This window comes from Bactrocera neohumeralis, chromosome 3 (genome assembly GCF_024586455.1).
Source record: "Bactrocera neohumeralis isolate Rockhampton chromosome 3, APGP_CSIRO_Bneo_wtdbg2-racon-allhic-juicebox.fasta_v2, whole genome shotgun sequence".
Lineage (NCBI taxonomy): Eukaryota > Metazoa > Arthropoda > Insecta > Diptera > Tephritidae > Bactrocera > Bactrocera neohumeralis.
Window position 1 is genome coordinate 8,287,728 of NC_065920.1, and position 16,069 is coordinate 8,303,796.

The window sequence follows — 16,069 nt, forward strand, 5'->3', positions numbered from 1 at the left end:
TTCATTGCATTTTTTCTTCCAAAAACACATTGGCAATGCAACTACTGTTCGAACTACTTCCTGAAAAAATTATAAAAAGGTTGCATTATTTTTTACATAACCCATTTTTCGTAAAATTTTAAAATCATTCGTCAAAATATGCGAAATATACATACATAGGAAAACATACACATTATTTGTAAGCGTGGCGTGATATCGTTTATGCTATATGATAAGCAGTCAACACTCAGCGCCTAAATGCAGGCAGCAATATTTACTATTAGTTGTTGTTGTAGTGGCAGAAACCATTCCTGAAGAATTTTTGAGGAATAGTGCGAGTTGACAGTCCTTGGTCGAATAAAAATCCGGGTTCGTTTCGATTACTTAGACCCGACTGTCGGGGGAATAGTATTTACTCTTAGTAACATTAAACGGTATGAAGCCGCTAAGCTCACAGTTGTGGTGACGTCTGAGCGCCTGGTAGTGCTAGTTATTGCCGAGACATAAGAAAAAATTGGTTACTTTGTGATAATTAGCCAGCGGACAGCCTCCTATTTATGACGATGCTGATAAATTTACTTCCTATTGGAGACTGCAAATGAGAATGTATTTAAAAATCCGTTGTTTATGCTTTTTTGAACATCTTTTCAAGAACTTACGTTTTTATTTTATGCACGGCGGCAATGACGTCGCCATTTTATGCTAATATAGATAGCTTACAATTAATATTACTATTATTTTATGTAATTATGTAATTTCTGCTTTTATATATATGTACTTATATAGATGTATATATTAGTTATATATATATGCATTTATGTACTCATATATGTAAAAATTGTATTAAATCAAATATAGGCCATCGTATATTACGCATATATTTTAATATATATTTTTTTGTTTTGATAATTATTTATTTATGTTGTTCTTTTATTATTAATTTTATTATTTTAATTATTAGCTTCAAACTAATGCTTACATAAAAAATCGTATTTTCAAACGCCTTTTTTGTTTTATAATTTTACATAATTTTTTTGTTTGCTGTTTTTCGTTTGCGTTTTTCTGCTAATTATTATTTTATGTTGGTGTATACGTCTATTCAAATAAATTGACAATATATGTATGTTGTTGTTGTATTATTGAAGCAGGGCGGATATGGAACCAACATTTATTATAACTATTTCTTCTTCGTGTTTTCTTCTCCTTCAGTAGCGTAAGTATGTATGTATAAAAAAATTATTATGTTTTTGCAAATTTCAGCTGTGTAATAAGCATATCCACTAGACCACTAATAATTACAGATACAAAGACAAAAAAAAATGGAATAAATAAAGCAAAAATATAATTATTTTGACGGCATTATGTGTTGGCTTTTTTCTCCATTTTGTAACAAAAACAAATCGTACAAAAATTATAATTACGAAAAATGCATATATGACGCAGCGTAATCGCAACAGCTTTCAAGCGAAAAAATAACAAATGAAATGGAATATTTAGTATCTCAAGTTGCATTGAGGTAAATAAATAGAAGCAGAAGCAGCAGCAATTATAAGTAAGACAATTCTGTTCAGTTTCGTTTTTGTTTTTGTTTGTTCAAACACACGCACACACACAAAACAACTAATTAAAATTCGATTCATGAACCTTCGCCAACAAACAACGCGATTAGTTGTTGTATCAATGGCAGCCAGCAGCAGCAGCAACGTACGATGGCGCATTTTGTAACATTTTCGTTTTCTTTTTTACTTGTATCTCATTCATCGTTCGTACCATGCTACACACACTAATTACAAATACAATTTAGCTGCTCTTATCATTTACGCGCACATTCGCGTCCTGCTGTCTTTTGAAGCGCTGCTCTTTCCGCCAAGCATCGATACGTTCTTTTAGCTCATTATTTGGCACGAGCATATCTTCGGTTAGTGGCTGACGATTGAATGGATCGGTACTGCTATTGAGTAAATGTCGCGTTATAATAGCACGATCCATAATCGTACCCGATGGCAGTGTAACCGGATCGGACATTAGTGTATCCATGAGCGGATCTTTGAATTCATCGGGCGCATCGGCGCATTCATCTTCGGCCAGTTGATTAGCAACTGCAAAAATATAAAGACATAAGTATGCAAAAAATAACCTCAATTGTTATAAATAAATGTAGAGCAATATCAAGTTTACCGTAAATATCATGCGCTTTACTAATCAATGCTCTGAACTTTTCCACCTCAATCGTGGAGCGTATGCCCAAACGTTCGATGCGGCTGGCGGCATCGTCGAACAGATGCTTTTGAAACGAACGTTCGTCGGCAGCCAATGCCTGCGCAAACCTATCACAGTCTAGATGTAGATATATATCGAAAATTTCGCCCAGCAGCCGACGTGGCTCCCAACCATATTTGGTGGGATTGCGCACTTTCAGATCGTTGCACTTGGGGCCGCACAATTGTTGTAGATTGAAATTCAACATTGAACTCAGACGGTCGATTATTTCGTCGCGCATGAATGGCTCTTTAATGTCGTTCTGAAAATTATGAAAAAAATTATATTTAATTAAAAATTGCACACATACCTCTCCACATACGTCTTAATAGCGACAATAATGGCTTTTTAGGTAAATGTACTCATACATACATATAGGTTCTAGGTGTATATAGAAAGTAGAAATAATTGTTTGTTTTGTGCCAAATGCGTAGTATGAGTTTTGAGCAGTATTTTTTTCTGACAGCGGTCTTTCCTCAACAAATTCTGCAAAATTGAACTTTATCAAGATAAATTCCAAAAATGTTTCTCTGCATGTTGTTCTTGCAGCGACAAAAAACATGACTGATGTAACCTCTGCATTTGCGGTAGTTTTGTGGTTTTAGTCTTAAAAATCAAGAGCTCTTAATAGGTTTGGATAAGTGTATAAGTTTGATTTAAGGGACCTAGCCCACGTGGGAACAGAAAACATATAATTTTGACCTTCGATTGTTTACTATAGACAGCTTGGGCATTTAATGGTGCAGTGCTTCGTGAATTATAGTCTTCCGAATAATAACCAGTAAACCCTACCTAACTAAGAATAATAAAGTATAAGTAAAAAAAAAAAAAAAACAAATAATCATCGCCGAACCCCAACACTATGCTTCTGTGACGAGTTGTTCACTATATGTACATACACATTTGAATCCGTTTCGTTTAAGTAGACCCGACTGTCGTGAGAACACCGTTATTTTACTTAAACAACAAAAGCCATGCAAATTTTAGTGCACATTATTTTTGTTGTTGTGCATATGGTGTTGTTCTAACGGTTATCTAATCACCGTTAGGATGATAAGGGTTATATAGGTTGTCGTCGACGTCATCTAGCGGGAGGCCCAGGAAACGTGCTATTTCGACGGGGTCGGACCAAAGGGAAAAGGGTATTAGATGAGTGGGGTTAGCGGGGCATCCAAAGAGGTGGCCAGTGTCATGCGGAAACTCATTGCATGCAGGACATATGTTGGATATGTCGGGGTCTATTCTGGACAAGTAGGAGTTTAACCTGCTACAGTAGCCAGAACGAAGTTGCGCAAGGCTCACTCGCGTTTCTCGCGGCAACTCGAGCTCTTCGTCTGCATGATCGCGAAATTCTCCACACTATTCATTAACCACTTTCCAAACAGTTCGAAAATTAATGTACTTACCGTTAAATAATGGAACATTTCCACTGTCTCGCGTGCTAGCGTCAAATACGAACGACACTGTCGCTCATCGGTATTCAATTGCGACAATCTAGTCTGCTGCTGGTCAGAGCTCAATTGCGCCCAAGCGCTGTCATTCATCATTAATACCTAAAAAGTAATGTAAATGAATACAATTCATTACAAAAGAATTGGTGAAAATTGCGTAAAATGTACCTGGGTCTGATGTATGCGCTTGAGATTTTCCAAACATTCGTCCAGCAGGAATGTGGTGTCGTTCATGAGCATATTTATGAATTTGACAAATTGTTTACCTGAATTCGATTCAGTTATCATAACCTGCCGCAACACAGGGTTCTCCCACATTGATTTAAACAGATGACTTATGTGATACCTGTAAAGATGCAAAAATATATATAAAAAAAATTCTTTCACTAGTGTGTGTTCACAAACCTAATTGTAAATTTATCGTAGAATTCAGTGCTTTGTCCAGTCGTTTCAATATCTACGTAAAATTTCATGAGCGCGCTGCAAAGTACCGTCTGTGCTAATTCGTGATTCCACATCTTTTCGTTTAAAAATAGAAATGAAATTAAAATTATAAATAGAAATGAAAAAAAAAATAATAATTGATTAGACTTACAGATGCACTTAGAGCATTTTGTGGTCCCAGTGAGAATACAAATAACACTTCAACTAATTTGGCAGTGACGTAAGGATTCTTAATGAGATTGGGCACACATACGCATGTTAGCAGCCATGTGATTATTGAATGATCGATTGTCTGCCGTATATCATTGAGAGCGTGCTGCATGGCGAACAATATGAATTCGGCAATATCGTCCACATACCATTCCGGCAGGGCGGCTAGCACATCGGTTGGCTTCAACTGTTGCACCGGCACCTTGGCTATGTATGGACCATCAACGGGCCGTCCCTCAATCTGATACAGCAGATATTCGCAAACAGTCGAATAGAAGTACATGCAAGAGGATAAAAGTTTTGGATCGAGCAGACAAAGTTCACTGCACAATTTGGACCTAAAAGTACATACAAATATTGAAATTATTGGAATATGTTAAAATAATTGTTAGTATTTAGGTGGAAATTAGTATAAAGTGAACCGATATCGCCGGTTTCGTCAAATGAGCAGTTTCTTGGGGAGAAGAGGACGTGTGCAAAATTTCAGATAAATTTTTCAAAAATTGAGGGATGCCTAAAAACAGACAAGTTTCATTAATACCACCTGATCAAAATTGAGCCGGTCTATGGAAAATTGTATTCGGCGTTGGCATGCTTGTATTTTTTCAGGAGCCTATTTTGAAGGCGATAATAACGATATGAGCAAATTTAATTTTTTTGATTGCAATTTTGTTTACTCAATTTTTAGTATGAATTATTTTCCATCGGTATTGTCAGTCCGGTTCTAATTTGATCAGATGGTATATGCCGTTATAATTTTGTTTACTCAATGCACAAATTCTTTTGTGTTGATATATGTATGAACATCAATTACCTGGACAACTTTTTAAATTGCTTATGCCAACGTTCTCGAAATTGTTTATTCCTTTTGGCGTACGGTGTATTCTCCCAATGTGATTTGGTACGATCAATTTCATCGATGAGTTTTTGTAGTTCTTTTATAGCGCGCGCCTTCTGCCGATAGCGTTGTATGGCCGGCATGTAGCCTAAATGATGAGCTTGTAGTGTGAGGAACCAACATTGCGTCTGGAAATTGGCATTATGGGTGGCTGTAGCGAAATCACGTTCAATGAATTGCTTGTATTCGTCGGCGGTAAAACGCAATTTCGTATCATTCTCAATTGAGATCAATGTGTCTTTATAAAATGGAAATAACGGATCGATGCGATCCAATTTGATTTTCACTGACAGTTGTTGCAACACGCTCATTAAATTAATGACGAAACCATCGCGTGCAAGCAATTTTTCATCGCAAGCGAACTGTGCACGACGCTCGTTGTAGCGCAATACTCTACTTATGTATTCGAGTGTTTGGGGGCGGCTGTTGACATTCACAAGCAACGAATGAAATACTGTATGCATTGATGTGCGCATGGATTGCATTTCCTATTTTGACAATACCAAAAATAAAAAAAAAGAAACAAAAAATAATAATTTGAAAATTCAATTCCATTAAACTACAAGCAATATTTAGCTTTACTAACCCAACGAAAGTGATACATGCTGTACACGATGACATTGCTCTTGCCATGCGCTTCGGCAAATTTCACATTCTCCTCAGCAAAGAGCGATACGGAGAGAAACGGTCCCAGATAACTGCATTTAACGATTTCTCGACCGGGTATCTTCGTGCACATCGACGGTAGGAAATTGACTTGTGCTGCAATCAAATCGCAAATCGGTCGTGCTGCACCCACTTTTATAACCACCAATTTAGCTAGAACATCGATTTGTTGTGTATTGACGTTGGGCGTGCAAATGTTACGTTGCATGCCAATGAAGAGACCGCGCAGTAGTTGACCAAATATTTGTTGAAAATCCTCAGTTGTTTTATGCGCCGTGGCTACCAAATCATATAAGAAACCGTCGGGTATGCGACCCTGATAGAGCATTTCCAGCATTGGCGATTGATCGAAAATGAAATTTGCATTTTCATTAATGCGATCGGTGAGCACGAGTATGGTAGTACGCATTATAGCATCATGTACTTGTTGTAATACATTTTGTATTTTTGTTTGTGTATCCATGGGTACATTGCTGCCGGTAACGTTGTTATCTGTTGTATATTGTTGTCGGAGGCGATGGCAATTCACCAAATACAAGATCACCTCTTGCCTGACCATGGTGCCATGGAAGCTGCTTGAAGGTGTTACTGGACCGATAGTATTATCCAAATTGGCGGCATTTGATGTGGATGCTGAATTTAAAGATACAAATTGTATTGCAATTAAAATAATAAAATATGCATTCATGTAAATGTTGCACCTTGCGATGACGCTGGTCGCTCGTCTTCGCGTGCGCTGCTACTTCTGCCGCCGCGCGTCATTGCATTTTCGGAAAAGAAAATTGACGATCGCGTGCCACCAGCGCTGCCGGGCGCCGCGTTTGCTAGTATTTCCTGTACTTCTGTGTCATCGCTTTTAATCTTTTTTGGCGTTGAGTATGTGGGATTTGAAGTCACACCGGATGATGTTGTAGCTGTAGAAGTGCTTGCCGCTGGAGATGTAGTTGCTTTGGTGTCACTTGCGTTCACCATTGCCGTTGCTGAAGCGGTGCCACTTGCCGACGCACCTTCCAATTCGGCAGATGAATTCGCGCTGCTGCCAGCTCCTTCTGGTGCTTCGAGTTCTTCTTTAAATAGCTTCAGTACACACTCTAAGAGAACATCATGCATAATGGTTTCGAAATCAAAACGCATTTGCGGATAATGTTCAAGAAAACTAGCCGTTTGCGGGCATATCATTGAACCGACACTATATTCATTCCATGTAGCATTGAATATTTTCGAAAGCATATCTTCGATGAATTCATCTGTCGTTTGTTCCGGTTGTTTGTGCTCAATAATCATGTCGGCAGTATCTATATCAGTTGTTTCCATGTGTTCTAATTGGTTGTCAATGGACTTTTTGCTATCATGATTGCCGTTTTCTGATTTAATAATACTAACAGTTGGTGGTGTAAGTAGGGACGTACTTGTGGATGAGGCAGTTGATAGAATGGAGGCGCATTTCGTTATGTCTATATGCTGGGTAGGTGTAGTGTTCAACGAGTTCATTTCGACGTCAACGTCCATTTTAGTGCTTTCTCCATCCGGCAGCACATTTTCCGGTTGTGTTTCCGCCGGTGCTACCAGATTGGTGCGTAACAGCCGAGACTCCTTTGCAGCATAATTAGGACTACGTAATTCTATATGGAAAATTAATTAATGTTAATATGTATTATTATTAAACAATTGTGTCAAACAAAATTTAAATCAAAATATATAACACAAACCTTTTTCATTATCGTCCGTTGTAGCTGGCGTTGTTGTACTACTTGAGCTTCTTTCTGCCGTTGTAGGTGTATTACTAATTGGCGAAATTACTTTTGACGAATTAGCTGCCGCTAAGGTACGCAATCGTCGGGCGCGTATCTATGGAAATAATTTTTTATTTTATATATGTATGTTCGTGTCTAAGAACTATTTGCACTTTACCTCTTCCGGCGTTAATTCATTCATCTTAGTGTTTTGCTCCTCGGCAGATGACATGCCAAATAAATGCCGTTATTCAGTTCCCCTTCTTTTCTTTCTATATGCGTAAATAAATTTTATTTTAGTTTTATATTATTTCACCGATATAAAATATTTGTATATGTGTATATTTATTTACTTTTTAGTTAACAAAAGAGCAGCCTCTTCTTTCTTCACTGACTTTCCTATTCTCTTAGTGTTGTCACCGTCAAGGTAATGCGTTGCAATTGCTCTACTGCCTCAGCACCAATAAAATTTCTTTATGTAAAAATTCTTTGGCTGAGTAAATTTCACATGAAAATTAAAAAGTGACCAAAGCTCTTCACAATATTGTTGCTATTTTGTCGTTGGCGTTATTTTATTTTGCGATTGTGTTATGATGCGTTCAGATGTATGAAGGTGGAGGTTGAAATGATGACTGCCGACTTCGTTGCTGCGTTTTTGTGGGTGAACGAACTATGGGGATATATGAGTACATGGTAAATATTTAGTATATGTTGACTCTTGGCAAAGGCCAAATGTCTTTCTAAGTCCAAATGTCAACAAAACGTTTAAGAGTAATTATAAAAAAAACAGAAATAACGGTTTATAAATATATAATTGTTATCCTATATAATACGTTGGGTATATAATAATTATATATTGCAAAAATATTTTTTTATTTTAATATTTTATGTACACCAACATAAATGATTGTATGTATGTATACAATTCGTATATGTTCCCATAATTTATATATGTACATACATATATGCCATATATTTATTTGTTGTATACCTTGAAAACATATTACAATAGCAGTAACACAAGAAATTACCAATACAAAATAAACTTAATATTTATCTTTGCCATTCAATGATTACAATGCAAATGCATTTTTTGCAAAAACTATTTTTAGAAATCGATAAAAATGATGAGCATTATGCTAAGAACACCCTGTGGTAGTGGCGCTTGAAATATAAATAAATATAGGCACAGGAAAATTTTATGTAATAAATACAATTACGACGAATGCGAACTGTCTGGTGAAAGACATAAAAACGAAATCGCATCCATCCACTCAATTTTATTGTATATATTTTATTACCATTTACCTAAAGTATACCATATCAGCTGTGGAAAAACGAACGCCCGGCTATAGATAAGCCATAGACGGTCAAGTGCAGCATCAAGGCTTTTATAAAAATTTAAAAGAGGCTGATAATAGGCGTGCCACATATACCGAACATTAAAAATGTTTAATCTTTGGTTAACGTAATTGGATTGATTCTTGTTTTCAGAGCAATGACAAGTCTTGCTAATAGGAAATGATATAAGTATGTACAAATAGAGCATCCATACAAAGTAATGTGTAGCCAATATGCTATGAAATTAGGAAAAGTGACAGGCCATTGACTAAATCTGATAAGAAAAAATAAACGTAATATGTGTCAACCAATCAGTAACCAAATTTGTTCTAATTTTGTATACAAGCTGAATAAAAAGTTACATATACGAATGTATATACATATTATTGGTATATGCATACATAAATTATGTACATATGTGCAACTACGCAATAGAAATTTGTTGAAATTGCTATCGTATAATTTCTTCTTTGTCATTAAAATGTTGCGACGGCTCTTTGAAATAATTTGCTTAAAAATTAATACAAGTTTACGTAAACTTTTCAGGAAATTTATTACAGGCATTAACCGTGTTTTAAAATACTGTTTCTAAACTTCCGTATATATAACATATGTATATACTTGTATATGGATATTTTTTTACTCAAGTTTTCACAGCAGTCAAAACATTTTCCGTTAATTAGCAGCACCAGTTATCTTTTCCGCGCACTCACCCCTTTTTCTATCGTTTCTACACACTTCAAAAGTAGTGTCTTTATAGAAAAATTACTTATAAAAAGGTATATGTCCTTCCATGCACTTTTTCTTTGTTTGTCTTTTATAGTACTTTATTTCGGGAACTTTTTCTTGCCAAAAAAAATTACGGTTTAAGCAAAAAAAAAAATATAATACATTTTTATTTATTTGTCCAGCATTATATACCTTTTTTCGTTTTTTACTGTTAAATCTGTACAATATGAGTGTGCATTGAACCGAACGATTTCGAGTCAATACTTATGATGTACACGTATATTTTCTTTTTTTTCGATTGTGGCTTATGTCTTGTAATCTCACAATTTTTCGTAGAGTTTGCTATTAGCTTTTGTCCTTTACAAAGAGGGCAATTTAGTTTTATTTGTAGAATATAAAATTTGTTTAATTTTTCCTATTTTTTATGTCGCGTAATCTTGCACTTCACCACTTCACTAACTGAACGCAAAATGTCGCAGCACAAATGAACAATTGGACGTGGATTAGTAGAGATGCCAAGCGCATATATCTTTAAGCTTTTCAAGTAATCCGTAAGCCTTTGCACTAATTTAAAAACATTGGAATTAATAAGCCGCTTACAATTTGGCGAGGTACCAAAACCAGCATATTACTCAAAGTGTCAATACCTCAATTTATGTAACTTTTTCTTGAACTTTTAAAAATTCCCATAAAAATATGTTGTTATTATTTGCAATTAAAGTGTTGGCAACTTTGAGCATGAATGACTGGTGAAATCCATCATATGTGGTTTATTTGCGGCGAATTAATTATTTCCAGTTTTCAACAAAATCCTGAACTGCTTCGTTAACTTATTTTAGTGTTCAATAACGATAGAAATAAAATGTTTAAATTAAATAAAACTTGTATTTAACATGATAACCGAATTCCTTGAACTTGAGTATCTTTGAATTAACAATGTTATAATACGTTATAAACTTATATGAATTCTAATATTTCTGAAAATCATTTAATAGTGAAGGCAACACTGTATATGTCCCCTTAGCAGCTTGCCGAAAAGGTTTTATCCCGCGTGAATTTATATTTCGTCAATAAAGAGAATTCTTATATTAAAGAAATTAACTTTTTACAAAAGTTTTCTAAAATGCCTAAAACAAAGAAGAGAACCACTAGTTCATCTAGCAGTGATTCTGGACCTGACGATGTAAGCTTATATTTCGAAATAAATATATAAGTTCATGAAGAAATTAACAATTCTTCTTGCCTTCACAGAGAAATGTACCACCGGTAAAAAAATCCAAAGCAAGTACTGATAAGACTGGTAGCGGATCCAGCAATAAAGATACTAATAGTTCAGAAAATCCAAATGGTCCTTGGACAATTGAAAAATTGCGTCAGGTGCGTATAAATGAGTTTAAAGGTCGCAAAATGGTGGACATCCGTGAGTTTTACGAAAAAAATGGTGAAATTTTGCCTGGTAAAAAAGGAATATCCCTGTATCCCCATCAATGGAAAAAATTGTTGGAACTAGCTCCTGAGGTCAATAAAGCTTTGGGCGATTAAGTCAACCAATTACACTCGTCGCTCACCAGCAAAATTGTATTTATTAATTTTTATATGTATGTGTATAAAATAATATAATCGGAAAAACAAAAACCACCGTGTCTCAATTAGACATTGATAAGAAAGTATGTATAAATTTTAGCATTTGGTAAATGAGTTTCAGGCGATATTTCCGGAATTGTTTTATCAAAATATTTATATGTGAATGCTATGAAATTATCAATTTTATTAACCAAACAACGAACTTACAGATAACTGAGCACCTGGAATAAATGCTATTCATCTTATCTCGCTCATATTTTCACCAACGTCCATTAACATCGTTATTTCTAATCACGAGATATACATATACATTAATCACACCAAATTACTAATACTATCTTTTATTAATCTTAAAAAAGAATTGCACAGTTTAATATTCGCTTTAATATTTCGTTACATATTTATATGTATATGCAAATAAATTCTTTAGCTTAACCCATGTTTACAAACAAGTTCTTTTAAATAAACTTAAAGGTACACTGCCAGGAACGAGCACAACGATACGAAAATTATAAACGGTAGCCATGTTTTAATAAAACCCAAGAAACCAACATATCTGCCACAAACAAATATCCAAAGACACAGCACTACCATATTCCAGCTGGTTCGTCTATTGTAGCGCATACCGCATAAGGCAGTGGCCACATGTGAATGACAATTGTCGCAAAAGAGATTATGCATGCGAGTTCCGTATAATATTGAAGCTTTAGCCACAGCTTCATCCCACTCAGCAGATCCACCTGCAACATTTTTTGGATTCAAACGCAGATATCTTGTCGGTCTTCCAAAACCCATTTTGTCCTCGGACACATAATATGGTCCGGCAAAATCGCGGATGATACCAGTAGATGTACATATTCCCATATGACCTATCATGGGCAACAACCAAGTGAGGACAGGTATCGGTGTCCAAACGATGCAATAAGGAAAGCGATCATTTTCAAAATTTATTGGAGGTAGGACGAGTCGATCCGATTGATCATCCATTGCGACATTAACAGTTTCTCCTCTTGTTCCAGAAGGTAGGGATTGTCCAATGTTTTCAGAACTGGTGTTAGTCATTTATGGCTTTGAAACAATTTTGTTTTTTTTAATTAGAACTGTTTGAACGACTTTTCGTGTGTAAATCCATTTGTGTACTTTTTATTCAGCTTTTTATATGATAAGCTTATGTGAAGAAATAAACATTTACATAGTTGAACTATATGACATTTATATAAAGTATGCAACACTGCCAATATCCCCGCAATGTTGCCTTTCTTAATCAATACAAGTAACCAAAGCGATTGCCCGATAATAGGTACAATGAACCTAGTTGTAAACTTAATGCGAATAAACCAATACCACCAGTACCAATGCCTATGTTAGAAAACATTGAACTAATTATTAAAAATTACTGAACATTATTTTAATAAAAAGTTTTTGTTCGATTATAAATTTATATTGATAAGAAATTGGGATTCAAGTTCATAACTTTTGAAATTCAACTTGCATCAAGTTAGTTATGTTTTAGATAGTTTTTAATCATTATCGGTACATATAATCTATTGTGAATGGATACACAAATTGTGAATGAATTCCAAAATTGTTAGTGGAGGGTTTGTAAACAAAAAATATTTTGTCAAAAATAATATTACATTTCCGTAATTCTTAATTTTTTGTATTTTATTATATGAAAAAAGATCGAATTGAATGGGTGGTAAAAGTTTTTATTGCGACTATTGTTGCTGTTTTCTTAAGAATGATGTAAATGTGCGCAAAACGCACAACTCGGGATTAACTCATAATATGGCAAAATTGCGTTTTATGAGACGATTCGAAGGTGAGTGTGCATCCAAACGGGTTTCACCAAATTATTAACTATGATATAATTTAATAGACCCTAAAAAAGTGCTGGAACAGGAACTTAATAAGGAGCCTTGCACACGTTACTTAAACGGCAAATATTGCAAATTCGATTTGATGTGCAAGTCGACACATTACAATAAAGAGCAGCTAGAGCAATTGCGAAAAATTGGTACGTTGCAAATTTAAAATGAAATCATCATTAAAAATAATTATTTATTATATATTTTTAGTGAAGCGTTTGGAAAAAGTTCAAAGGTCCAAAGGAAATGGCAAACTGAAAAATGTGCAAAAAATAATGCTTCCATGGTATAGATATAATGAAAAAAGTAATAAAACAATGAAAATCAGACCCCTACCAGAATCTCTGAAACCTATAAACTTTGATCGAATAAATGATGATTGCCTCACACTTGAATGGGGTTAAAAATGTCAAAAAAATAAATTTTGTCAAATAGTTTAAATATTTGCAATTTTTCAATAATAAATTACTATAACACAAAATTTTCTATTAATAGTATATTTTTTAGCTTTACCCCAGTATTGTCACCACACTTTCCATGGCATTATCCACTTTTAAACTTAATTGTAACATTTTGCCGAATTCCGCATAATACGATTTTGCGTCTTGACCGCTAAAATTCATAACACGAGGATCAGTAAGATGCGCCAATAAGAAGAACACAAAATGTTCTGAAAAATTTAATATTAGTTAATTACACATTTAAAGTAAAACCAACCATTGAATTTTACCCAATTTATTTTCAATTGCAAAAAATAATGCCGTATTCCCACTTTTCCTATCGCCCATCTCCAAAAATTTCTTCTTCAACTTCGGTTGTGCATTTCTTGTTGTATTGCCATATTTTTGTTCTAGTTTCTTACAAACGTCTTCGTAATATTTACTAAATTCATTTTCGGATGATTTTGCGCTAAAATCTCGAATAAATGAAGCTTTTTCTGAAAGCCGTTCATCTAGTGTATTTAAAATGATTTCTGCCTGATTGTAACTATTGGTACGCACAACCATATGTAGGGGAGTATATCCATCATCATTTAAGTGTAACAATAGCTTTAGATCTATCTTTTCCATTAACAAACGCAAAGACTTATCGTCGATTTCGTTTAGAACAGCTAAATGAATGCAGGTGTTAGAGTGGTCATCGATCTCATTTGTGTTCAAACCCTCATTTATAAGAACATTGATTATTTTAGGGAAGCAATCTTGAACTATTGCTAACTGGAGGCAGTTCTGAAAGATGATATTAAGTTAAAGCATTTAATAATCGTATGCACTGTGATAATGTATGTATATAGCTTAAGACATCAATTGGTTAAACTTACTTCGTCATCGTCGGTAAGTAAGGTATTTAGATCTTCCACTTTTCTAATTTTCTTCCAAACGAATATTTGCCTTCGTAAGGCATCCAAGTCATTTTCAACTATGGTGCGATGTATGGCACTATACAAAATTCAAGATGTTAAATAATATTCATAGTTTATTAAATAAAATATTACAGCAAACCATCTGTGCGTATGTCCGCATCTATAAATTCTTCAGCCATTTTGCGCATGATGTGTTCTTCTTTTGTTTTATGTGGCTCTGGCGAATTAAAAATGATATCATTTAAGATGTCAGATGAAATAGATATTATCGAGTCACTGCGATTTCTTCTATTTAATACATTTGTTGCAGCTTGATTTATGTCTGGGCCCTATAAATTAAGTATTTGTCTTAAATATATGCATATGTAATATTCTCAAATGGAAATACCTTTTCAATTTTTCTAGCCTTTAGTTTGGGTTGTAGTTGAGTATGTGCCATTTGGGCATGAGATTTTTTTACCACTTGTGGCAAACATACTTTTCGTTTTCGTTTCCTTTTCACTGGTGTATCTGTTGAATCATTAGTTTTAGACAATTGATCTCCTGTAGACTTCGACTCCACAGACTGTTGTGCTATCGTATGATTTCGTGTTACTGTTGTAGAAATTACATTTCTTTGCAGAACTGGTAAGTTTCTTTCTTGACTGCCATCACCATGGCTTGGATGCAAAGTATTCTGCGACGAATGAATTGGCAATGTTATTATCTTAATTGTTTGATTTGTTGAATGAGCAACTCCTTCGGTAATATCAGTTTGAGTGGCTTTTTCTTTGAAGGAGTCGGTACTATTACCAAATGTTTTTTTACAATTCGGGCACAAAGCATGTACAATCTGTGCACTCGATGACTTCCCATTAACTGCTTCCAAAATACGAAGTTGTACATCTTTTTCGGGTATTTGAAGTACCACACGAAATAACTCTGCATAGGCCAATTTAGATTTAGCGTTATCAGGACTGGTTATCTTTAAGGCAGTTGTAACTGTTTTACTATTGCTTTTTGTTAAAATGACCTTTTTCATATTACTTCAACTGTCACAAGCACTTTAATAGCAATTTACAGCACAGAAAAATAAGTAAGTAATTTCATTGACCATAAAGCACTATTTGGGGAAATACCTTTTTACAAAATCCAAAGCAATATACCAAGGCCCAGACCTGCTTGTCACTAATCAAAAATGTCAGTTTATATATTATATATTTCAAAAGTTTTCAATTTTTCGTATTTTTGTTACTATTTTTTCTCTATTTTATAACAATGTATTAGTTGGAAATCTAATGTTGTTTTGAAAATATATCACACATGTCTTTTTAGTTAATACCATCATTTGTAAAGAGGAAACCCCCTCAAATTTTGACATAAAAAAATAAAAATTCAATGTGCTTACCAGACTGATTCTAATTTCGTTCTAAAACAAACCTTAGTAGGTTATTGAAAATTATAATAATTGCTCATATCGGTCTTGTTTCAGTTTCTCCCTGATAGTAATGACGAATATATAAAATAATTTTAATTTTACAAGTAACATGTACATGTATTTTTAT

The 16,069-nt window shown here is 34.4% G+C and overlaps 5 protein-coding genes across 6 annotated transcripts; 2 read left to right on the plus strand and 3 right to left on the minus strand.

Annotated features, from left to right (window-relative positions):
* Window positions 1-1,100: 1,100 nt before the first annotated feature.
* On the minus strand, window positions 1,101-7,912 carry LOC126752206 (ubiquitin conjugation factor E4 B). The gene is made up of 11 exons (XM_050462828.1): window positions 7,819-7,912; window positions 7,617-7,755; window positions 6,609-7,529; window positions 5,828-6,540; window positions 5,158-5,729; window positions 4,285-4,681; window positions 4,095-4,207; window positions 3,858-4,035; window positions 3,645-3,791; window positions 2,158-2,500; window positions 1,101-2,078 (listed from the first exon to the last, which is right to left on the minus strand). The coding sequence occupies exons 1-11, from the start codon at window positions 7,870-7,872 to the stop codon at window positions 1,780-1,782; spliced, it is 3,876 nt and encodes a 1,291-aa protein (XP_050318785.1). The 5' UTR covers window positions 7,873-7,912; the 3' UTR covers window positions 1,101-1,779.
* A 2,599-nt stretch (window positions 7,913-10,511) lies between these two features.
* On the plus strand, window positions 10,512-11,345 carry LOC126752228 (RNA polymerase II transcriptional coactivator). Its single transcript, XM_050462884.1, has 2 exons — window positions 10,512-10,893; window positions 10,962-11,345. The coding sequence occupies exons 1-2, from the start codon at window positions 10,834-10,836 to the stop codon at window positions 11,250-11,252; spliced, it is 351 nt and encodes a 116-aa protein (XP_050318841.1). The 5' UTR covers window positions 10,512-10,833; the 3' UTR covers window positions 11,253-11,345.
* A 274-nt stretch (window positions 11,346-11,619) lies between these two features.
* LOC126752226 (transmembrane protein 222) lies at window positions 11,620-12,538 on the minus strand. Its single transcript, XM_050462881.1, has one exon. It carries the CDS (start codon window positions 12,354-12,356, stop codon window positions 11,763-11,765), a length of 594 nt encoding a protein of 197 aa, XP_050318838.1. The 5' UTR covers window positions 12,357-12,538; the 3' UTR covers window positions 11,620-11,762.
* A 318-nt stretch (window positions 12,539-12,856) lies between these two features.
* Window positions 12,857-13,643, plus strand: LOC126752227 (zinc finger matrin-type protein 5). Its single transcript, XM_050462882.1, has 3 exons — window positions 12,857-13,116; window positions 13,174-13,311; window positions 13,373-13,643. The coding sequence occupies exons 1-3, from the start codon at window positions 12,987-12,989 to the stop codon at window positions 13,564-13,566; spliced, it is 462 nt and encodes a 153-aa protein (XP_050318839.1). The 5' UTR covers window positions 12,857-12,986; the 3' UTR covers window positions 13,567-13,643.
* On the minus strand, window positions 13,581-15,836 carry LOC126752213 (uncharacterized). 2 transcript variants are annotated; one of them, XM_050462843.1, is made up of 6 exons: window positions 15,644-15,836; window positions 14,914-15,568; window positions 14,658-14,854; window positions 14,484-14,601; window positions 13,893-14,391; window positions 13,581-13,832 (listed from the first exon to the last, which is right to left on the minus strand). In XM_050462843.1, exons 2-6 carry the CDS (start codon window positions 15,544-15,546, stop codon window positions 13,672-13,674), a joined length of 1,608 nt encoding a protein of 535 aa, XP_050318800.1. In that variant the 5' UTR covers window positions 15,547-15,568; window positions 15,644-15,836; the 3' UTR covers window positions 13,581-13,671. The 2 variants fall into 2 exon arrangements, with proteins under 2 accessions (XP_050318800.1, XP_050318799.1); XM_050462842.1 differs by having other exon boundaries at window positions 14,914-15,836.
* Window positions 15,837-16,069: the final 233 nt, after the last annotated feature.